This window comes from Sapajus apella, unplaced genomic scaffold (assembly GCF_009761245.1).
Source record: "Sapajus apella isolate SASKATOON/1434 unplaced genomic scaffold, GSC_monkey_1.0 scaffold161, whole genome shotgun sequence".
Classification (NCBI taxonomy): domain Eukaryota; kingdom Metazoa; phylum Chordata; class Mammalia; order Primates; family Cebidae; genus Sapajus; species Sapajus apella.
The window spans coordinates 2,252,896-2,278,402 of record NW_022437101.1 but is presented as its reverse complement, the minus strand read 5'-3'; the positions used below and the strand labels follow the sequence as shown (position 1 = coordinate 2,278,402).

Sequence of the window (25,507 nt, the reverse complement as noted above, 5' to 3'; positions counted from 1 at the left end):
AAGACCAAGTGCATGGTTTAGATGATTATTAATAGAGGGAAGTAGATAAAAGGTTAAGCAACCTGAAGAGAGAAAAAACAATGAGCCAGAAAAAGATGAGAACATGTACAGCATTTTGGCATCACAGCATGTTAGATCTGAAAGGAACCCCAGCCACCTACTAAAACTGTTGATCATTTCTGTAATACCTGCGACAGATGGAAACTGGATAGCTTCCGTGATGGCAGATTCCCTGTTTCACATCAGTTACTTCCATTGGTGGCTCCTTGTGTTGTCATCTCATGCTTTCATTCACTAAAAGTCTTCTATATTCACTCTCCACCATTCCTGGTTCTTCCTTCTGGAGCTACATAAATAAATCTGAATTTTTAGTTTTGTTTGACTCCCCTTCATGTATCTTAATGACTTCTTGACCTACTTCCCTCTCTAACAGTGCACACAAGTTCATACTAAACTGATTCATTTCTTCTATTTCACGTGTAATATGGATTCTAAACCCTTTATCTCTGCTCTTAACATAGTCCCATTCATTCGGCCCTCTTAAAATATGGTGCCTGGAATTAAAAGTACCATTCTGCTGTGTCATCTCTGTGGTGCAGAAGATTGTTTTTCTTCACTCTTCTATTAATCTCTCATAGTAATGCAGATGTTTTGTTCCTGTTACTTTGCTGTAGATTTTACAGATAAATCTGAGGGCTTATTTTTAATTCATCCAGGATCTCTACTTTGCATCTGACATTCATTTGGCATTAATGTGAAAGAACACCCATTTCTCTACCACCATGTAGGAGAAAAGGGACAGGTCAAAATGCAGAGACTGGCAAGGCTGCTGTGTCAATGATACACAGTAACTTTGCCTCTAAGTGAGACCAAGATTGTCCCCTTAATTTTGATAGGCAGAATTTAACTTGATAACTTTGCTAACTTATTTTTATTTCATTGATCTCTTTTTTGTTTTAGCTGCTTCTTAAGTGAGTTGGAGAATGTAATTAAAATCAGTCTCCCAGACTTCACAGAACCAGAAACATGCATTCACTTAAAGAGGGAGAATGAAGAAGAGATGAGGATTGTTGGTGTTTCCAAGAGTAAGGGGCCAAATGGGTGCCAGGAGCTTAGAGGCTTTTCTGAATTCCAAGTTTCTGGCATGGTATAATTAACCCTTTGATTATCAGCAAATACTTTTGCCAAGCTTCATCACAGAGAGCCCTAATCATCTATGTCTTTGACTCCTGAAGCAGGGGTATAGAGGATGACCTATCAGGAAGTTAGAAGATGCTTCAAAACAAAACCCAAAAAAAGTTTTTAGCAATTTCATAATTTTATTAAGAGCTATACTATAAAGTTTCTAGCTTCAGTCATGGGAAATAGTTGACAACTGATGGAATTCCTCTTCTGAAGTCCTGACTGACAGCCCAGAGATTTTTAGATTATGCTTCTTTATCTTTTTAGTAGTATGCTCACAGGGGTCTTCCTCTGAATAAAATGGCTAGGAAAGTAGGACCTTAAAAAGGAAGTTAAAAAAAAATCAAACTTATGATACTGCTTTCTACAAGAGACTGGGAAAGTAATTTTTCTAAAAGTAGAGCATACTGATTCAGAGCTTGGACAATTGAGTGATACTACGTAGTTTCACATCTCTGCTACTTTATTTACCAGTCTTGATTAGCTTACTTAGAAGTTCTGTGCTTTGTTTCCCGTCTATGAAAGGAGATAGTTATAGGGTTGTTGAGAGGATTCAAGTAGTTAATATAAATAAAGCTCTTAGACAGAACCTGTACAGAATTACCTTCTGAGTTAAAGCTATCAGTCTGTTCGGCTGGAGTTTTGCCAGAAATGTATTTAAATTCATTGAAACCAGGAAAGAATCAAGCAATTCTCAGTACTTTTCCAGCTAACCTCCTGGACTATTTTCTAAAAATAGAATCCTCTCCCCCCCCCCCCCGACTCCCCCCAAAAAAGATTATTGGCACCCTTATGTAAGTTAGACCTTTGGATCTCCTCTGTTACATTCATAATAATTTCTATTTTTTATTCAGTGAGTGATCAGGGGAAAAAATCTAATAAGTAAAATAATGTTATCAAATGCTGTTAATACAATGACATTTGTTGTTAATATAAGCCAAGTAAATACCTCAGTGACTGTGGTTGAAAGGGGAAAAAATAATTATACCTTTTGAATTACAGATACTAGGTTTATCTGTTAAACTTATTAATAGAAAAGTACCCTGTATTTTCATCAAGACATCTCCACCACACACACACACACACACACACACACACACCCACACCCACACCCTCCCCTGGTTATCAAACAGTGAAAATAGAAAACAGAGGCCATATGAGAATCATATATGATTTACTGACACATTTTTTCTACATTTTTCCTCAGATTGCCAACTCTAGCCATAACTAAATTTCATAGATCTTTATTTTTTTATATTTTAAAATGTTTTTCAATTGTTTTAAAGAAGAAAATCTTCCATATTATTTAGAGGAAAAGCAGGTTTCAAACAGTATGTTATCCATATTAATTTAAATATGTATATTTACGTGTTTGAATGAGGAGGATCAATACCAAGAATGTTAACAGTAGGCATCTGTTTCTGGCTTTTGAGATTTGGGGTGGTTTCAGTTTTTGAATAGTCGCTTGTATTTTCAGATTTGTCCAGAGTGAATGACTTGTCATGAAAATAATAAGTAAGGGAATATCTTTTTACATTGTAGATGTGAAAAACCCTTGACACGATTGCATGTCACTTACGAAGGCACCATAGAAGGAAATGGCAGAGGCATGCTACAGGTAGGTGAATCTCAGTAGTGCCTGTGTATGGTTAGGACTTTCTCTTGTCAAGCTTCTGACGCAAAAGAAGTTTGAAAAGCTGTTTGTCTCCTAAACTGATTTAATGCAAAGAAGCACGATAGCAGAATGAAGAAAAACACCAAACAGATCACTTTGACAGCCTTGGTAATGTTGTTATTTGCCAGGGTATACTCTGTTTCTTATATGTGCTTCTCTAAAAAGCCTTTGACAGAAAATTGGAAGATCTGGACAGCATCAGTCCTCTTGGTTCAGACATTGATTGTAGGTTGACAGTGGAGGAAGTTCCCAGGGTATAGTCTTGACAGACTGTCACCAAACATTTTCATTCTTTTTCCTTAAAGGCTCTTCTTGCTCTGCCCCAGTTGATGACCAGCTTGAGATGTCTTTCTGCCACCAATAGCTTTGTTTAGGTTGAGGGGACAGACATCTAAAACTGATTGATAAGAAAGGCTTCTCTCTTATATGTAAAAGTTTCGTGCATTTGAGCTAGCTATGCTTGCTATGTCTTTTCCTTGTTAAAAGCAGGTAATTCTGTCTACCCTTCAATCTTTGTTAATAATCTGTTATTGCCTTTACCTTTAAAAAGTATTTTTAGAGAAGGAGGTTAACAAAAACCCCATGTTTAAAATATAGTAATATCTAACCTAACCTTTTGATTTATAGTGCTTCTTTAAAATTCATTAATCAGAGACAAAATGTTAGTGTTTTGTGTCCTTATCCCATTTATAAGAGCATTGTAAACTGAGTTTTCTTTGAAAGAAGCTTGTATACCATCTCATTTATACTGAGAATAGTTTTTTTTTTTTTCTTGGATTCTTACTTGGTGCTTATATTGGTTCAGAATCTAAAGAAAACAGTTGCCTGAAAATGGACTGATTTGTTTGAATAACTTAAGGCTTACTATAAAATTTGTGTCTAGTTATTATTTAAATGAAACTGAGATTCTTTTTTAAATGGTCTTTTATTTGGACATATTTGTAATTAAAATCTTCAAAGAGATAAACCATGTTTTCTTCTAAGTCACCTTCTCCCAGTGGTTATTTGAGCTTATAAACAAAAATACTTAGAACAGCTGAATTAATATTTTTCCTGTGTTTAACTTTGGCAAAACAAAAACAAAACAGAACAAAACATATTTAAATTTGCATTTAATCCTATATCTTTTCTCTGTTTAAAAAATAATCTTAAAATAGACTTAAATATTCGTTCACATTAATATCACATCTTCCCCCACATTCCTCTCTTCATAAAATTCTTTCCTACTTTGAAGTCTTGGATAAACTGAGAGATTCTTAATACACGTGAACTAAACAAATTTACTGCTAGTTAGCACCACAGGAAGGCTGACCTTTCATTACAGTATAATTCGACAAGGATTTATTTAACAACAGTTTAGGTTGAGATCCTCCCCACTTCCTTGGAATAGATGAAATGTGAGACCTCGGCAGATTAAAAGAATACTGTAAGGGCTTCTTGCTATTAACTGTTCTCCCTACCCATGCCATGTCTCCCCAGGAGATCAGGGAATAAATATTGTATTGCAGTGCTACAAAGCTCCTTGTGTAGCATATACATTACATTATGCTGAATGGCAACAACAGAACCTCTCTGAGGAGTGTTATCATTCCTGTCTTTTCATCAAGTTATGATTCAGAAGCTGAGTAGTCTGAACAGGTAGCTTTAAAGTGACTTGGAAAATAACTGGCTAAAAATAAAGATGCACTCACATTCTTGTTTTCATGTACTGGAACAGGTTTCTCAACTGTTAGAGTCTTTATTGTTAAGAACTTTTTTAAGTAGTAAAACTTTGGTTTTCTAAAAGACTCCTGCCTTTAGAGGTGTGCTGAGTTTAGTGTCTTTATTTCTGTGCACACCTTTTAAATTAAAAATATTGTCCTTTTATTCAAAGAGTGAACAATATCATACACATTGAATGTATTTCATGATCATTATCAAGTAAAACGTAAGTTGGATAGACCTTATCTTTTTATTTTTGTTATGTACCTTATTCCAGTAAAAATTAAGTTAAGCCGATCTTAAACCTTGTCTGTTTCTCATTTGTAGGCACAATATCATCATACTTCTAGGCACTCAGCCAGTCTCTTAGCTCTCAAGTGCAGTCCATTTTATTTCTTTACTAAGTTTCCTCTCATTCCTTTACTTTACCACTTTCCTTTTTGAGGCCCTAGTAGTACTTGTATAAACTATTCAGTAGTCACCTAACCAGCCTTTTTACTTTCAATTTTACACTTTTCCATTCATCCTTTAAACTCTAGCCTGAATTATCTTTCTAAAACATAGGTCCAGGTGTTACTTAAATCTTTCCTGGAACCTTCAGAGGTTCTGGGGAAATTGAGTAAAAATTCCTTAGACCTCAGACCACCTTATCACCAACTGTAAGCTTCCACCTATTCTACACTGCATGCTTAGCGTGAGGAATCTTTTACCATTCCCCTCATACAGCGATTTACATTTTTTTCCCTGTGTTCTTATGCAGCTATGCCCTCAGCCTGCATGTCAGCTGCCACATCCTCTTGAAAGCTTTTCTATGCTCCTCTCCTGCTCCAATTTTAGTTAATTGTATTATTAGGAAGTATCAAATACATAGTAACAAGCTCTTTAATAATCATCTTCTCATTCTGCCTGATTCCCGTCTAGATTGCAAATGCTGTGAGACCAGGAATCATACACATCTTATTCATCTTTGTATCCAATGGTTCCCAGCACAGTACTCAGTAAATATTTATTGAATTGAACAGTTTAAGCCATGAATCACCCAGTCCAGACCTCATATGTAGTAGGTAACTAATTCTAATCAACAAACTGGTTTCACCAAAATTATTTTCCTAAGTTACTCTGGTTTTTTAGTGTTGATTTTAGTACTCCAGAATACAAATCCAAATATATGATTCTGATAACTCATTTGAAGAACTCCTTAGTGGTATATTTTAGTGTTTTCTAAGTTCTTCTATGGTAAAACTACTTCGCCTTTTGTTAATTTATGTCTCTTTTCACATATATTTTTACATATAAAATGATTCATATTCTTGTTTTATTATTTTATAAAATAGGTTTCAGATTGTCATTTAGTATCAGTTGCTTTAGAGAACACTAAAGGTTTAAGAAATCATATATTTTTGAATAGTTGGAGAGCATATAAGCCTTGTGGTATTTAGTAAATTCTATTTTACTTATGTGTATGACTGTATATGTACACAAGTTGTGTGTGTGTCTGTGTGTGTGTGTGTGTAATCTAACTCCTCAGATGATCTCACTAAGGAAAAGATAGTTGCTATTTCTTACATGTTGCCTCATGAGGGTGGCACAGTGCTGGACACACTGGACAAATGGAAGTAATGCCAGCAAGTTGAGTTCAGTTTCTCTGGAGGACTGTGTAACTCTTCCTTAATAGTAGGAGTTTGGGGATGCCACCATATGACTCCACATAAACCTTAGAGTTTCCAACCAAATTAATTTAATTGACTCTTTGTTGCTATACTGGGTTTTCTATCTTCCTTTTTTCCTTAGTTACATTTTTTAAAAATAGTTTGTAATGTTCATGTTTTTGGGGGTTGAATTTAGAAGGACAAAAATTCTATCTCTTTATTTTTCCAATAAGGTTGGAAAAGGTGACCCCAAAAGTTGATTACTAAACTTTTCGGTTCTTTAGGGCAAGTGTTCGGTTACCATATTACATAAGAAATGTGTGATTTTATTAAAGTCACGTGAAATACATAAAGGGAAATTGAGTAGTGAATGGGGGAGAATGACTTTGAAATCTTCCCAGATAAAGAACCCCCTTGATTTGTGGCCCTTGAGACACAAATAGGTTTATATACAAGAGTCTGTATGATACATAATATTTTACCTAAAAGCTCCATTTTCCAGATCCTTCTCTGGTTCTGTGATCTAGAGAAATAAGCAGAGATGTTAATTGTAGTGAGATGGAAAGAGTGTAAGCAACCATAATCTGCCCTTCCTGGGAAGTTTACTTATTTGGGGATTGATTTTCATGGGAGAGGAAAAGATGAGAGCTTAGAAACTGTGTGCTTCTTGATCATATATGTAGGTATTTTTGACCATTATTTAACATGCCACATTTCCCCAAACAGGTGGATTTTGCAAATCGTTTTGTTGGAGGTGGTGTAACCAGTGCAGGACTTGTGCAAGAAGAAATCCGATTTTTAATCAATCCTGAGTTGATTGTTTCACGGCTCTTCACTGAGGTGCTGGATCACAATGAATGTCTAATCATCACAGGTTAGTTTTGGGAAGCCTGGAAAATGGGGTAGTCTTCCCCATCTGTGAATATCTATCATGAAGAGTAGAGGCTACCCACGATAGCTTTTGTCTTCTATGGGCGTTAGTCCCAAAATTTTTATCCATTAATTTATACTTAGTTTTTGAAATTATTACAGCCTTATTTTCCTAATTTTAAGTAAGACATCCTATCTTTATCTTTTCTTTCCTGACATCTTTATCTGAGGAACAGGGATAAAAATTCAGTTACCCCCAGTCTGAAATTTTATGATAAAATAATGCTCCTAAGAAGAACATAGTGATATGCCTTTGAGTATGTATTCTATTATAATTCTCTCATTGTACTTTGAGAGTGATTTGTTTCTACTAAAAATAAATTTCAAGTGGCTTGTTGTACTTTAGTATGAAGACATTGTGTAAATATAAGCAGCACAGGAACAGTGTTTAGAGAAATAAATCAACAACCTTTTGTTTAATTTTGAATCCTAAAAGTCTGATTATCTTAGTGTTTCTTCTTGATTTCTTTAAGTTAATATGGGAGGAGGAGGGTGGAAATATAGTCAAATGTATACTTTAGGTCTGTTACAGAAATTTAAATATTTTTTGTTTCTTCAGACTGAGATATCACTATATAACAGTATTTTCTTGTGAATATACTGCCAAGAAAAATAGTGATTACATCATATCTCTTAATAAACTCTTAATCAGGGACTGTATGTAAGTTGAGCCTTTTATCCAAGTACCTAAAATAGTATTCCCACATACGTGCCATTAATGCACTATCAGTTGCTGTTACTATTTTTTTTTCCTGCAAAAGTGGATTTTTTATTTCCACTTAGAATCTGTTACTGCTTAGAGATTAGTTTAGGGTTCTAAACACTCATTTGGGTTGAAGAATTTAGTTTATTGTTATTCCGTTTCCATGAATTATATAAAATTTGTACCCAACCACATTACCTCCAAAGACATACATGACAAAAATAAGACTCCAAGGTCTAATCTTAAAGCCACCCTGTGCCTCAGAGAGATTTGTAGACAACTTTTAGAAGAGTGTATTTTCTTTCTTATGTTTTGCTTTTAAGATTCTCTTTCACCTTCAGTGATTTGAATGTGGTGTGTCTACCTGTGGATCTCTTTGACTTTATCCTACTTGAAGTTTTTTGAACCTCTTGAATGTTTAGATTAATCTTTGGTAAATATTGGGCCGTTATATATTCAAATATTTTTTCTGCCCCTTTCCTTATCTTCTGGAACTCCCAAATTATGTATTTGTTGATTCACTTGATGTTCTACTGGTCTCAGAAGCTCTTTTATTTTTCTTCATTCTTTATTCTTGGTCCTCAGACTCAGTCTCAATCATCCTATCTTCAAGTTCACTGATTGTTTTTTCTGTTTGCTCTAAATTGCTTTCAATCTCTCCAGTGAATTTTTTATTCCAGTATTGTACTTTTCAATGACAAATTTCTGTTTATTTTTTATAATTTCCATCCCTTTATTAATACTATTTGAGAGGTATCGTTCTTATACTTTAGTTCTTTAGACATAGTTTTCTTTAGCTGTTTGAGTATATTTTAAACAGCTGATGTAAATTCTTTGCCTACTAAGTCCAACATCTGGGCACCTCAGGGACAGTTACTAATGAATGACTGCTTTTTTTTTTTTTTTTTTTCTGAGTATGGGCCATACTTTCTCATTTCTTTCCATGTCTCCTAATTTTTGTTTAAAACTTGACATTTAAATAATGTAATGTGACCCTGGAAATCAGATTTTCATCACAGTTCATCATTCTTGCTGTTTTTTAAATGACTTTTCTAAACAAGTTTTGTGATGTCTATGTTCTTTCTTGTGTATGGCCAGTGACGTCCCTGCTCATTAGATTAGTGGTCAGCTAGTGATTGAACAGATTTCCTTAGATGCCTGAAACTAATAAGTCTCTCAGTCTTTGTTGAAGGGCTCTATGTGCAGGTGCAGCCCACCTTCAACACTACACTAAGCAGTTGATGCCGCTGCCTTAGGCTTCACTTCCTGTAAAGGTCAGGCAGAAGAGAGAGCTGAGGGCTTTCTCTTTTTTTTCCTGAGCATTGATATGGCCATGGTCATGCATGAGCCCTCTAGATTCCTTATGATTTTAATATATTAGAACTTTTCAAAGCCCTTGGTGGACATCTCATTCTTCAGCTTTTCCTTTGAAGCTTTTGGTTAGCCTATTATTTGCCCCAGTTGTTAGCGACCACCTCAAGAAGTCTCAGTGTTAAACAATTGCCTGTAATTGTTTTCAGCAAACCCTCACAAGAATTAGGCTTTTCATACTGGGCAAGCAAAGATAGCCTTCTGAGCGGGCCCTCCAGGGGACCACCAGACAGGTCAAATAATGACTGTTCTCTGAGAATTGGGCTTTGAAGAAGCTTCAGCTTTCTTTTGCCCCCTCTGATGGCTGCTGATTTTCACTGTGACTCAGGAATGTTAGTTTTTAAGGCTGAGATGGAGCTTGGGAGAGTGGGATGTTAATAAGGCAGATAAAACACTGCAAAGTTTATTGTTTTTACCAAGATTCACCTGGTTTTTCTTGAATAAGCACTCCCTGGATTGCTGCAAGCCTTTGGCTACTTTTCAGTTGATTCTCATGGTGCTCATCACAGTGTTCCCATTGCTTTCAGGGAGGAGAGAGTTTTCAGAGGTTTTTACTGCACCGTTTTTGGCTGATGTCTGTTTACCTTTTAAAAGGATCCATTGATAAAGGAGCTTTCAATGAGTTATTCTATACCATTTAGACATCCTGTGTCAATTTTTATCCCCATGATTCTGCTGTTTTGTTGAAGGGGAAAAAAATGTTAAATTGTCTGAGTTTATGTAGGAAATTAAGATTGGAACCTCTGCAAAGGAATTTTTTCCTGGATATAGTGACTTGGAGTATTGCATCCAGAATTCTGAGATTATGGTCCAAATTATACTGATCCAAATTATACTGAAAAATTATATTAAAAAATATATTTTTTTGTAAACTCTTGATTATGTTATTTTTTTTATTTTTATTTTTTCTAAAAAAAAAAAAGAGAGAAAGAAAAAAAAATTAAAAAAAAAAGAATGAAGGAGAGGAAGAAAGAGAAAGAGGAAGAGGGAGAGAGAACGGGGGTGTTGTTTTATTGCCCGAGCTAGAATGCTGTCTAAAATGGGTATGCCTATAATTGTGCTTAATAATAGAGACATAAAAAAAAAATGAGAGAAGAAAATAACAAACAAGCAGCCAACCAGTATTTCATTTAAACCTGTAAATAGATGTGATGTGGTACTGATAAGAGTGTATATTTTGTGTATTTAAAATGGAGAGTTCTATAAATGTTAATTAAGTTTACTTGTTCCGGATCTGAGTTCAAATTCTGGATATCCTTGTTAATTTTCTGTCTCATTGATCTGTCTAATATTGATGTTGAAGTCTCCCACTATTATTGTGTGGGAGTCTAAGTCTCTTTATAAGTCTTATATATCTGGGTATTCCTGTATTGGGTGCATATATATTTAGGATCTTTAGCTCTTGTTGCATTGATCCTTTTATTATTATGTAATATCCTTCTTTGCTTCTTTTAATCTTTGTTGCTTTAAAGCAACTCCTGCTTTTTATTTATTTATTTATTTTTGCTCTCCATTTGGTTGGTAAATCTTTCTCCATCCCTTTGTTTTGAGTCTTTGTGTATCCTTGCATGTTAGATGTGTCTGGATGCAGCATACTGATGGGTTTTGGCTTTTTTTGCCTGTCTGTGTCTTTGGATTGGGGGATTTAGTTGATTTAAATTTAGAATTAATAATAATATATGTGAGTTTAATACTGTCATTTAATGTTAGCTGGCTGTTTTGCCTATTGATGTAAATTCTTGATTATGTTGATGCTCTTTACTTTTTGGTATTTTTTAGAAAGGCTGATACTGGTTGTTCCTTTCTATGTGTAGTGGTTCTTTCAGAAGCTCTTGTAAAGCAGGCCTGGTGGTGATGAAATCTCTGAGTGCTTGCTTGTTCACAAAAGATTTTATTTTTCCTTCGCTTACGAAGCTTAGTTTGGCTGGATGTAAAATTCTGGGTTGAAAGTTCTTTTCTTTAAGGATGTTGAATATTGGCCCCCACTCTTTTCTAGCTTGTAGGGTTTCTACTGAGAGATCTGCTGTGAGTCTGACAGGCTTCCATTTATGGGTAACCTGACCTTTCTCCCTGGCTGCCCTCAGTATTTTCTCCTTCATTTCAACCCTGGTGAATCTGGCGATTATGTGCCTTGAGGTTGGTCTTCTTGAGGAATATCTTTGTGGTGGTCTCTGTATTACCTGGAGTTGAATATTGTCCTGCCTTGCTACGTTGGGAAAGTTTTCCTGAATAATATCCTGAAGCATATTTTCCAGCTTGGATTCATTCTCTTCGTCACATTCAGGTACACCTATCAAGCGTAGATTAGGTCTTTTCACATAATCCCATATTTCTTGGAGACTTTGCTCGTTCCTTTTTATCCTTTTTTCTCTAATCTTGTCATCTTGTTTTATTTCATTAAGTTGGTCTTCGACTTCTGATGTCTTGTCTTCTACTTGATCAATTCGGCTGTTAAAACTTGTGCATAGTTCGCGAAGTTCTCATGTTGTGTTTTTCAGCTCCATTAATTCACTTATATTCCTCTCTAAATTGTGTATTTTTGTTAACATTTCGTCAAACCTTTTTTCAGAGTTCTTAGTTTCTTTGCATTGGGTTAGAACAAGTTCTTTTAATTCACAGAAGTTTCTTACCAACCACCTTTAAAGCCTGCGTCTGTTAATGGAACACACTTGTTTTCCATCAGGCCTTGTTCCATTGCTCATGAGGAACTGTGATCCCCTGTAGAGGGAGAGGCGTTCTGATTTTGGGTATTCTCAGCTTTTTAGGCTGGTTATTTCCCTTCGTCATAAATTTATCCATCTGTGGTCTTTATAATTACCGTCTTTATAATTGGGTTTCTGAGTGGACATCCAACTTGTTGATTCCCGGCGCTAAAATCTGAGCAACCCATTGCGCCGGCCAAAACAGTGGCATTATGATTGATGGTGCTTTTCTGACCCTGCACCAAGAACCACCGCACCAAGGCAGTGCCTCGCCAGCTGCAAGAGTCACGCTGGCGCCCCGTGGGGCTCTTCCGCTGGGAATCTCCTGGTGCATCAGCAACAAAAATTCGTCTGAAAGTGTGGCATCCTCTGGTTCTCTGCACTTTCACTGGGAGCTACAAACCCGAGCTGCTAGTGATCAGCCATCTTGGATCTCTCTCTATATCTTGGATCTCTCTCCATATTAAAAAATATTTTAAGTTTTTAGCTGTTAAGGTAAATTTGAACTGAAGACTTGGAACAAAATATCCCATCAGTTTTTAAGATCAATTTTTAAGATGAATAAAAAATTTAAGGCTGGGCGCAGTGGCTCATTCCAGTAATCCCAGCACTTTGGGAGGCCAAGGCAGGTGGATCACAAGGTCAGGAGTTCGAGACCAGCCTGACCAACTTGGTGAAACCCCTGCGTCTACTAAAACTACAAAAAATAGCTGGGCTTGGTGATGCGCGCCTGTAATCCCAGCTACTTGGTAGGCTGATGCAGGAAGGAGAACTGATTAAATTCGGGAGACAGAAGTTGCAGCAAGCTGAGATGACACCATCGTACTCCAGCCTGGGCGACAGAGCAAAACGCTGGCTCAAAAAACAAAAACAAACAAAAAACAACAACAACGAAATAAAAATCTTGGTAAAATGCATTTAGACTTAAAGCTAACTTGTTTCACTTGCTTAATTTCTCTTGAAAGTAGTAAGTACTTTGTTATCCTCCGTTAATGTTGTTAATGTAAATAAAGGATGTCATTTTCCTTGGGAATTAAACAGGAATGTTAAAAGGAAAACAATAGAATATTTTCTTTTTTTAAAGATAACTTGTCCCAGTCTAAAAAAAGGATTCTAATCTCCTTTTACATAATCTCTGAACGTACCTGCAGCCATTGTAAAATGAATGGAAAATTGCAGAGCCATGACTTACCTTCAGATCTGTAATTACCTTAGGCTAAGGACATTTGGGGTGACTTTTAACTCAGCATTTTCCCCCACATCCACTTAACTTTATTATGGTGCCCCCTAATTAATATCTGTGATGTGATGTTCCCTTAATGGAAATGGCCATTTCATCATCTATTTGATGTCTGGATTTCTGCCATCTCCCTTCTTAGGAGACTCTTAGCCATGCGCTGCAATCTATCTGCCTGATCAATTCCATTCCTTCAATGATGCATCCAGCTCAGTGAGCTAATGGCTGTGACTGTGCTGCCTGAATCTGTAGAAGAGTTTGAGAAATTGGAAATAAATTAAATTTATCCTCATTGTGGAACATCTGGTTGGTATCAGTATTTTAAATGAATATGAAACAGGTCATGCAAACAGGCAAAAATACTTTTATACAGACAGTGTTATCCCTCTATTTGCTGTGATCCTTCCTGAGGCAGCCATAAGTTAAAAACCTTTCAGTAAGTATAGATAGAGGGAAAGAGATAAAATTCCAGTTTTCCCATTTCTTCTCCACCCCCATTCTGTCATTTGTATCTGTACAACGTCCAGAAATTTGTTTCAGTACCAAAGGGTGTTGAGTTTTCTGGAAGCTGTTTTTCTGTTTCTGTTTGTTGAGCACATAAAGCAGATGCCTAGATGTGAAACTTGCTGGGCAGAGTATTCGTATATTTAACATAAAACCTGTCCTCTAGTGAATCAGATTATCCCAGACATCACAAATGTTTACATCTTTTCAGAGTGTCAGCAGAGCTTATAGAAATGATAACAAGTAGACACCATTACTTATAGTACTGGTGATATCTTCAAGAGTTACAGTACTAGAGGTCCCTGTCAGGACATTAGCTCATTGCAAAAGGTCCAAAGTCGGTCAGTTTTCCAAATATGTTTGGATATTAACATTTTTATGCTTGTCTTTTCTAAGTGTTTAATAATCATTAGAATTAAAGGCGAGAGTTTTCTATCTACTGCATAATCATTACTGTTTGAGTGATGCTAATAAAATTAGGGTAAAATTCCTTTTATATAAACCTTCTTTCCAAGGGAACAATCCATTGGTAAGTAGAATTTTTTTAAATCTCCAAGCATTTTTTCCCATGTTCATTACAAACTTTTATTTCTAGTAAGGGAAAATAACAGTGTTTCTTACTACTAAATCTAAAAAATCATAAAGAGGTCATGAACTCTAGGTAAGATTTTAATGGATTCCTTCTAGTTTTTTCCTTAAGTAAAGGTCTTTGACTGTGAAGTCTTTAAGGCCCATCCCCAGAGCCTATCACAAAGGTCATTCAGTCTTCTGTCTCATTAGCTGCTGTCAGTTTACCTTTATATTTTCATCATAGTTCATTAATAAATTTAAATTTTAAACAAATTAAAGGCATTCACTTTTTTCAAAGGAGAGTGTTGACCTAATGTTAAAAGGTATCTACTTAGAAAACTCAGGATTTAACTTGTTTAGTACAAAAGTGTTTGTATGTGTATTTTTTATTTTTCCTGAAGGAGGGAAGGAAGAAAATCTAACCTTATTCCTCTCAGAAAAGAACACTGAAACTATATTAACCTGAAATAGAAACATGATAATTGATGTTTTATATTTTTCAACCCCTTTCTTTTCAAAAGAGAGAACAAGTATTTGTTTGAGTTAAGAGATTAGAATGGGCAGTTTGTCTTTTTATGAATAGGAAAAACAAGCTACTGCTGGGCAGAAAACAGAAAAGAACAAGTAATCCTTGTAGTCTTCGTTCCTATCAGGCAAGTAGACCACGTTGCTTTTCACCCGCATGTAAATAGAATCACATATCTGTAGTTTCTCTACCTCCTTAAAAATTTAAATCTAATGACACCAGTACTGATGGCTTTGTGGGTTTTAATGAATTTTTTACTTGTCTTATTTAGTTTTCCAAGCAATTCTGTGAAGTAAACAAAAAAAGAATTATTAAGAACCCTGAATTTCAGATGATGAAATAAAGTCCAGTGAAGTTTGGTTATCTAAGGTCACCTAGCTAGTAAAGATTCACTTTGAGTTTCTCATGTTTTATAATTTGAATGTGGTGCTCTTTTTACCATGCCATGCATTTATTGTAGATGTGAATTTTTAGTATGTGACAATTATGTAGTTCCTTCAGATTATTTCTGTACTCATTATTTTAATCTCAGTTAAATTTCTTTGGCTCATTATTATGTTAATTCAACAAGCTCTTACGCAACTGCTCTTATATTCTTGCATTACAAGATGCAAGAATATAAGATACAAATGTTAACTTTTTTTTTTTTTTTTTAGACACAGGATCTTGCTCTGTTGCCCAGGCTGGGGTGCAGTGGCACAATCATAGCTCACTGTGGCCTCGAGCTCCTGGACTCAAGGGATCCTCCTGCGTCAATCTCTTGAGTAGCAGAGACTACAGGCTCACACCATTGCATCCAACTGATTTTTTAAAATTTTCAGTGGAGAAGAGGTCTCACTGTGTTGTTCAGGCTGGTCTCAAACTCCTAGGCTCAGGCAGTCCTCCTGCCTTGGCCTCTCAAAGTGCTAGGCTTCTAGGCATGAGCAACCACACCCCGCCAATAATTTATAATCCCTGCCTTTGAGGAGTGAGAGTCTAGTGAGGAAGTCAGATTCCATTTCTTAAGACAGATTTATTGAGGTATAATTGACATAAAATAAACTATTTAAAGTGTACAATTATGTAAGTTTGGATGTATGACTACACTTATGAAGCTATCTTTTGTCTAAGTTTTCATTTTTTTTTTAATTGAGTTTTGAAAGCTTTATGTATTTTAGATATAAATCCTTTATCAGATATTTGTGGCATGCCTTTTCATTCTCCTCTCAGTGACTTTTGAAGCACGGAAGTTTTAAATATTGAAGTCAGCTTATTAATGTGTCGTTTTTGTTCTTCTTGTTTTGGTTGCTATAGCTTTATAAGTCTTAAAATCAGGTAGTGTGGGTCCTTCCAACGTTTTTCTCCTTCAGAGTTGTTTTGAGGAGTTTTAGAATCAGTGTCAGATCAGATATTTAGATCAGAATCATTTACCAAAAAAAGCTTGCTTTTTTTGAGAGTGCTTTGAATCTACAGATCTATTTGGTGAGAATTGACATCTTAGCAATGTTTTGTCTTTGAGAAATGACTAGGATATATATCTCTGTTTATTCATGTCCGTTTTTCTCACAAGTATTTTATAGTTTTCATTGTGTAATTCTTCCCCATTTTGTCAGATTTATCCATAAGGATTTCACAATTTTGTTGCTGTTGTAAATTTTTAAAATTTCCGTTTTTAATTGTTCATTGCTACTATGTGGAAATGCAATTGATTTTCAAATTACAATTCAATACGTTAAGTGCTCTACTAATGTTATGTGCAAAGTACCTTGGGAGCATAGAGGAGGAATAGTCAACCCTACTTACGGTGTCAAGGAATGCTTCATAAAAGAAATAACATGAATTTTGTAGTTATTTTCTTCATTTTTAACATGAATAACTTGCCCGAAATTCTAGATAAATGTCTAGTAATTAAAGTTCAAATTATTTTTAGAAGTAATGTTCTAAATAGTAGACTGGAAATTAGCATTGAGTTTAAATCTTTGAACTTTTGATTCTGGAAATTTCTAATCCTATATGAAAAGAGAGTATGTTCATAGCTTTATATTATGTGGTTTTTGTTTCTTTGTTTGTTTTTTGGGTTTTTTTGAGATGGAGTCTCGCTCTGTTGCCAGGCTGGAGTGCAGTGTGGCATGATCTCAGCTCACTGCAACCTCCACCTCCCGGGTTCAAGCAGTTCTCCTGCCTCAGCCTCCCTAGTAGCTGGGACTACAGGCACGTGCCACCATGACCAGCTAATTATTGCATTTTTAGTAGAGACAGGGTTTCACCATGTTGGCCAGGATGTTCTTGATCTCTTGACCTTGTGATGTGCCCACCTCAGGCTCCCAAAGTGCTGGGATTACAGGCATGAGCCACCACGCCCAGCCTTACAGAGTGTGTGTGTGTGTGTGTGTGTGTGTGTGTGTGTGTGTGTGTGTGAAATTTAAGACTTACAGAAAAGTTGCAAGAGTAACACATGGATTTTTCATATACTCTTAACTCAGATTCACCAGTTTACATTTTTATCCCATCTACTTCATCATTTTCTCTATTTTCTTTTCTTGAATTGTTTAGGAATATATCTGAGATACTGTGCTTTTTTACCCCTAAATACTTTATTTTGTATTTCCTGAGAAGGAGGACATTGTCTTACATCAGCACAGCCCAGTTATCAAAATCAGGAAATTTAATTTGATACAATACTGTTAGCTAATCTACATTATAATATAATTTTGTTAGTTATTCCAGTTATGACCTTTGTAGCTTTCTTTTTCAGTCTTCAGTTAGTCCAGGCCCGTACCTTGGTATTCTTTAAACTGGAACCATTCTCAGCCTTTCCTTGTGTTCGTTCACCTTGATATTTCTAAAGGGGGTAGGCTGGTTATTTTGTAGATTATCCTTTTTGTGTTTGCTCACTCCTTCTTCCTAATCAGGTTCAGGTTATTCATTTTGGTGGGAATACCACTGAAATGATATTGTGTCCTACTTAGTATATCTTTTGAGGAGACACATGATAGCAGTTTGTTTCAATATTTGTGATATAGGTACCATGAATTGGTAAGTTGGATCGACCATGTTCCTCCACTCTCAGGTTTTTCATTTTCGTTCTGTAATTAATCTCTTGCTATATATTTTATATGCTTTGAAACTGTAAATATCTTGTTGTCATCAAACTTTCACCTAATAATTTTAGCAGTCATTGATAATTTTTTAAACTCCCATTCATTATATATTTAGTAGTTGGCATTCTACTATAAGGAAGGATTTTCCCTTTTTCCTTATTTGTGTATACTTATTTATTAATTTCTCTTAATATGTATGTAAGTATAGACACTTGCATTCTTATTAAATTCAGTGGATTATGACCCATTGCTATTATCTATTTGATGCTAAATTGTCCCATATTCAATCAGTGGGAATGCCTTCAAGTTAACTATTGTGTGCCATTGACATGTACTCATCATTCTTTAATGCACCTCCTTCTTTGAGCACCTCCATCTTTTTAGCACAAAAAGATGTTGTAGGCTCATCTTATATATTCTCTGCACCAGTTACAGAATCAACCATTTCTGCAAGTAGTCTTGGATTTTAGTTACATAGTTTTTAGAAGCCAAGATCTGAACTAGAACACGTGTTGCTTACACACACACACACACCTGTGAATTTGTACTGATGCCTCCCATTCTTAACCAGCATCACTGCCTATATTGTAGTCTTTCCTCACTTCCATAATTGGAACTCTCTTCCCCAACAATGAAGAATGTGGTTCCCAATATATTCAACTTTTCTCATTTGTTTAAGCCTAGTCTGTACAAAAGGTGGTTTCAGAACTGCTAAACCATGCCACTGCAGAAAGTAAACCTGCTAAATGGAGTTCACTATTTGTTTACAGTTCTTTTTATTTTTGAAGTAAAATTTATACACATGGAAGTATACAATGTTAAGTGGACAATATGGTGAGTTTTGGCAAACAGATGTGCTCTTAAATCCCACACCCCCTTGTCAAGACATAAAAGAAAACATGTCTGTCACCTCAGAAAATGCCCTTAAGCCCTGTTCTGGTCAGTCCCCAACCCCAGAAACCACAATTTTTGTTATTTTCATTATAAATTACTTTTGTCTTTTTTTATAATGAAATATGTCATGTAAATATATATCATACATACTTCTGTTTCTTCTTTTGTTTAGCATAATGTGAGATTTATTTTTGTTTTTGAATGTATCGGTGATTCTATCCCTTTTATTACTAAGGAATATTCCTTTGTGTGATCATGGCACATGTTTTGTTAATTTGTTATCAATAGTTGGATTGTTTCCACTTTTAGTTTTGTGATAGTCTTTTTTAATGTCGACTTAGCTGGGCTACAGCCCCCAGTTATTCTATCAAACACTAATCTAGGTATTGCTGTAAAAGTATTTTATAGATGTGATCAAAGTCTACAACCAGTTAACTTTAAGTAAGCGAGTTAATCTAATTACATTCAATAAGCCTTATTATTTTTTTCTTTTTTTCCTTTGAGACAAAGTCTTACTCTGTTGCCCAGGCTGGAGTACAGTGGTGTGATCTTGGCTCACTGCAGCCTCTACCTCCTGGGTTCAAGTGATGATCCTGCCTCTGCCTCTCAAGTAGCTGGGATTACAGGTGCCCGCCACCATGATCAGCTAATCTTTATATTTTTAGTAGGCACAACGTTTCACCATGTTGGCTAGGCTGGTCTCAAACTACTGACCTCAAGTGATCCGCCCACCTTAGCCTCCCAAAGTGCTGGGATTACAGGCCTGAGCCACTGTGCCCAGCCACATTCAATATGATTTGCATTAAATAAGCAGTAGTCTGGGTGGGCCTGATTCAGTCCGATGAAAGGCCTAAAGAGTAGAACTGAGGTTTCTCTGAAGAGAAAATTTACTCTGTGCACTGCCGCTTCACCCCATGCTGGAGAGTTCCAGTCCACCCTTTGGACCTGACTAGTCAGCTCCACAATTGTGTAGGCCAATATTTTGTAATAAATCTCTTTGTATATATGTCCTACTGGTTCCATTTCTCTGGTTGAACAGTGACTGATACAAGTCTATTGTAAATAAACCTGCTGTGAACATTGTTCTATGCAGTTTTTGTGAGCACACATTTTCAATTTCCGTTGAATAGATATCTAGGAATGGAAGTTCTAGGTCAAAGGATATGTGTATGTTTAATTTTATAAGGAATTGCCAAACTGTTTTCCTTACAATACAAATTTATGTTCTATCAGCAGTATATTTGTATGGAAATAAAATTTCCATACAAATTTAGGTTCTACCAGCAATATATAATGAGATTTCCCACTTGTTCTACATCCTCATCAACATTTAGTGTTGTCATTCTTTTTATTTTAGCCTCTTTTTTGAGTGTATGGTGGTTTCTCACTGTGATTTTAATTTGCATTTCTCTGATGACTAATAATGTTGAGCAATATTTCATGTGGTTGTTAGCCAGTTGTATATCTTTCTGTGTGAAGTTTATATTCAAGTCTTCCGTCCATTTTTCTAAATTGGGTTGTGTTTTTATTATTGACATGTAGGAGTTTGTCACATATTCTGAACACAAGTCCTTTGTCAGATATTTAATAATTTGCAAATATTTTTTCTTCAGTCTTGTCTAAGCATTTTCTTGAAGGTGTTTTTTGGGCTTTTTTTTTTTTTCTTTTTTTTTTGAGGTAGAGTCTTGTTCTGTCACCCAGGCTGGAGGGCAGTGGCGTGGTCTCAGCTCACTTTAACCTCTTCCTCCCAGGTTCAAGTGATTCTCCTGCGTCAGCCTCCTAAGTAGCTAGGATTACAGGCACGTGCCACCATGCCTGGCTAATTTTTGTATTTTTAATAGAGACAGAGTTTTACCATGTTAGCTAGCCTGGTCTCAAACTCCTGAACTCAAGTGATCCACCCATCTCAGCTTCCCAAAGTGCTGGGATTACAGCCATGAGCTGCCACACCCAGCCCTGAAGGAGTTTTAATGACCAGAAGTATTTGATTTCGCTTATTCTAGTTTTTGTTTTGTAAATTTTATGGTCACTGCTTTCTTTATCCTGTCTAAGAAATTTATACCTACCCCCAGTGTTAGAAAGCTATTCTCCTATGTTTTCTCCTGGAAGTCTTATAGCCTTGTGTATTATGTTTACGTCTGGTCCGTCTGAAAATAATTTTTATTTTTATTTTTAGTGTGCAGCCACAGTTAAGGTGGTTTTTCGATGAATGTCTACTTATTCTAGCAGTATTTGGTAGAAAAGCTATTTTTTTTTCTGATGGATTATTTTAGCATCGTTGTTGAAAATCAGTTGACCATACAAGTGTGGATGTACTTACGGAGCCTGCTTAATTCCATTGACCTCTTGGTCTTTCTGAAAGCCAAGACTAAGTAAGTGTTCAGCTTAGGTTGTTGAGTGCTCCAATTTTCTTGGTTTTTTTTTTCAATTTTTTTTTTTGTTGTTGTTCATTCTGGATTATTTGCATTTCCATGTATTTTAATTTTTAAATCACCTTCTTAATTATTATATTTTAAAGTCTACTTGCATTATTTAAGATTGATGTGAATCTTTATATCAAAAATTAACATTGTAACAATATTGAGTTTTCTATCTCAAGCATAGTATATCTCTCCATTTGCTTAAGTTTTCTTTTTCTCAGTAGTGTCATCTTTTTTTTTTTTTTTTTTTGAGAAGAAGTCTTGCTCTGTCACCCAGGCTGGAGTGAAGTGGCGCGATCTCTGCTCACTGTAACCTCTGCCTCCTGGGTTCAAGCGATTCTCCTATCTCAGCCTCCTGAGTATCTGGGATTACAGGCAGGCATCACCACACCTGGCTAATTTTTGTATTTTTAGTAGAGGGAGTTTCACCATGTTAGCCATGCTGGTCTCGAACTCCTGACCTCAGGTGATCTACCACCTCGGTCTCCCAAAGTGCTAGCTAGGATTACAGGCATGAGCGACTGTGCCTCGCCAGTAGTGTCTTCTTTGTTGTTGCATTTACTCCTAGATGTTTTATGGTTTTTGACATTATGGGTAGTAGATTTTTTAAAAAATGTTTCTTTTCCCATGGTTTGCTGCTAGTTTATAGAGATACCCTTGATCTTACTAAGTTTACTTATATGCTTTTTCTTTATTTTAATTTCCCTCCTTCCCTCCCTTCCTCCCTTCCTTCTTTTTTCCCTTCCCTCCTTTTCTTTCTTTACTTTGTTTCTCCCCTTCTTCCCAGGCTGGAGTGCAGTGACATGATCTCGGCTCACTGCAACCTCTGCCTTCTGGCTTCAAGCAGTTCTCCTGCCTGTGCCCCACTAGTGTCTGGGATTACAGGCGCACACCACTATGCCCAGCTAACTTTTGTATTTTTAGTAGAGATGGGGTTTTACCATGTTGGCCAGGCTGGTCTTGGATTTCTGACCTCATGTGATCCATCCGCTCAGCCTCCCAAAGTGCTGGGATTACAGGTGTGAGCCACCATGCCTAGTCTCTTTCATTATTTCAGTTATTCCTTAGGATTTGCTATGTAAACAATCATGACATCTACAAATAGGGACAGTTTGACTTTTTTTTTTTTTTTTTTTTTTTTTACATTCTTTATGCCTTTTTGTTTCTTTTCTTGCCTTACTGCACTGGCTGAGGAGACCTTCGCTATAGTACTAAATAGAAGTGATCCTTGCCGTGTTATGTTAGGTGGAATGTTTTTGCCACTGAGTGTGAAGTTAATAGTGACAGATTATTTGTTTCAGGTACTGAGCAGTACAGCGAATACACAGGCTATGCTGAGACATATCGTTGGGCCCGGAGCCATGAAGATAGGAGTGAAAGGTGAGTCTGTTTCTGTCTTCAGAATTGCATGGCTAAAAGCAAAGGAATGTGGGCTTGACCCCGATACACTCTTACTCCCTCTACCCTTATTTCAACAAGTGAACTTAAAAAAAAAGAAAGAAAGGAATCAGCATTACAGGTTCATTAGCAGTTAAAATACTATTACCATCTCTCTGTATCAAAGGGAAGAACAGAGAAGATAAAACCGAAAGTCTAAAGCAAAGACCAAGAGGGACAGAATTCTCTCCAGTTCTTTACCTCTGAGCTACAATCAGAAGCCCTGGAAGTTCAATTCCATGCTTAAATCTGATTAGAATAGGTTCAATTAGAGCTTAAAGCCTTTGACCAGCTTAAGTTATCTTTAATTTTTCTGTGAAATTAGGTAGACAGAGGAAACCTATGTTGGGAAGTTGACCTAATGCCACAAACCAGTTGATGGCAGAACCTTCAGTGGGCTTTGCTGCTCCTATCTCCTGTTTCTTCTTGCAACAGAGTCTTCCACTTTGACATTCTTGCTTCTAGTTTACCAGAAATAAAATTTTGCAGAAATGCTACCTAATAGCTTGTGGAGTTTTTTGTTTTCTTTTGTTTTGTTTGTTATTTGATGAGAAAGCCATTGTGCCAGAAAGAATCAGCTTTTGCCCACGTGCCACAAATTTATTCTTTGTAATGTCTCAAGTCCATCCTCTGCTTTCCTTCTCTTTATTTTGTTTAAAATATGTGGTTGCAACAAACATCTATATAGATGTTTATTTGTGATAATTATTTACAAACCAGCATGAAAATTTCTGTTGGTTTTCAGTGTGAACACCGACAATAGAAATGGCATAGCAGTATATGCAAGTTTATAAAGAGATTAAATATTTGGGATTTTACATGTTTTCAAAATTATCATCTCAACCAGTCCTTTCTATTTCCACAGGCAACATGTTATTCTCTGCTTTGATGTCTCTGTTATTTTAAAAATAGTTTCTCACAGTCCTCAGTTGAGCACAGTAGGTAGAATGCTGACGGAATTATTTCACATTTTTGTAACACTTCTTAGGATTATTTCTTGGACAATATATAGTGATGTTACAACCCCAGTGACTTAGAGCAGATCTCTCAAAGCAAAGGAGGAATGAGCTTTTGTCAGGATGCAAATGCCATGTCTTTAGAGGAAAACAAAGAACTAAATTCCTTTTGTTTGCCCCCAGATCCTTTAACTTCTGAGACTTACTATAAATGGTGTACCTGTTTACATGATGCCATTGTGTTGTCTCTGGGTAATTTTTCATTTTACTTTTTAATGGCTGATACTGCATACTGTATATGCCTCAATCTAGAAATAAAGGGTGTTTCCTTCCCTGCTGTTTTGCTGAGACCTGCAGACACTGGTTTGTTTGTTTTTAATTTTTTTTTTTTTTTTTTTTTTTTTGAGATGGAGTTTCACTCTTGTTACCCAGGCTGGAGTGCAATGGCGCGATCTCGGCTCACCGCAACCTCCGCCTCCCGGGTTCAGGCAATTCTCCTGCCTCAACCTCCTGAGTAGCTGAGATTACAGGCACAGCCACCATGCCCAGCTAATGTTTTGTATTTTTAGTAGAGACGGGGTTTCACCATGTTGACCAGGATGGTCTCGATCTCTTGACCTCGTGATCCACCCGCCTCGGCCTCCCAAAGTGCTGGAATTACAGGCTTGAGCCACCGCGCCCGGCCTGTTTTTAATATTTTAACACAGCTAAAGTCTTGGCAACCTGACCCCTGAGAGGATTTTATTTGTGCGATATAAAATCGGTCCTGTTCCTTATCTTTCTCCCCTTTTCGTTCTGTCCCAGGGACGACTGGCAGCGGCGCTGCACTGAGATCGTTGCCATTGATGCTCTTCACTTCAGACGCTACCTCGATCAGTTTGTGCCTGAGAAAATGAGACGCGAGCTTAACAAGGCCAGTAACCTTATTTCTTAGTTCATCTGGCAGCTGTCATCTATTTACTGCCATTTTATTAATGCTGAAATTAATGCTTTCTGGTAATTCTTGCAGTGTCAGTATGTCTGCCCACAGCTCTCCTGATTTAATGACTCTGTCAGCTTGTACAAGATGTACTTTCCATTTTGTAATTGTTTGATTAGCAGCTAAGGTTGCCAGATAGGCTGTTGCTTGGTTTTAAACCCCACACATGCATTTATCTCATCAAGTACCTTAGCTGCTATGGAACATTATCATTGTAAAACCATGTAGAAATGAATGAGCTCTGAAAATTTTTTCTCAGACCTGCCCAATGACATTTCCTCTGCAAAGTATGCTATCAGAGTTAAAACAGAAAAACTGAAAAAGCCAAGTCAAATGTTATTCTATTTTAGGTAAGATTTATAATGGGATCCATTATTTTATGCAATACTTAGAGCCGCCTGCTATGTTCATTTTTTTTTTTTTTTTTTTTTTTGGTATTACAGAAATATAAAAATAAGCCATATCTGTTGTTCAGATCTTTAGTTTTGGCAGCCATAATAAATAAACTCTATTGCACAATAGAGTGGTGATTATATTTTCTAGATTTTGGGCCTTCCCAAAACAGCAGAGATTTTCTTTAGTTCCTCAAATTATTCACTCGGCAAAGATTTTCTTATTCATATAGCCAAGAAGACTGACCCAATTCTGAAAATCATTGTTTCACTCCCATGAGTAGGATTTGGTTGTGAGATTATTAGGATAATGAGGCTTGTAATTTTACATGGCTACACGTGGTGTGCCAGTTCCTACACAGACTTCTGAGAATAACAGCAGTGATCTAGACAGACTTTTACTACACTTACAACTTAGTTAGATATTTTGAACATAATTAGGTATCTTATATACTGATCCATTTGGAAGAATCTTATTGTTGAATATGTTCTCGTATGTGTAATTTGTTAAATTATTTTAATGTTTAGAGTTCTCAAATTTTATAAAATGTTTGAAGAATAATGCACTGGACTTTAAAGTTGAACTTACATAACAGACA

The 25,507-nt window shown here is 36.2% G+C and overlaps 1 protein-coding gene across 5 annotated transcripts in view; it reads left to right on the top strand.

Moving 5' to 3' along the window:
* Window positions 1–25,507, top strand: part of PARG (poly(ADP-ribose) glycohydrolase) — a 116,180-nt gene that overhangs the window by 67,631 nt on the left and 23,042 nt on the right. For all 5 annotated transcript variants that reach the window (XM_032266855.1, XM_032266856.1, XM_032266858.1 and 2 more), the window contains 4 exons: window positions 2,725–2,800; window positions 6,934–7,081; window positions 22,446–22,524; window positions 24,342–24,450. In XM_032266855.1, coding sequence (XP_032122746.1) covers window positions 2,725–2,800; window positions 6,934–7,081; window positions 22,446–22,524; window positions 24,342–24,450 — 412 coding nt within the window. The remainder of the gene's footprint in view (window positions 1–2,724; window positions 2,801–6,933; window positions 7,082–22,445; window positions 22,525–24,341; window positions 24,451–25,507) is intronic.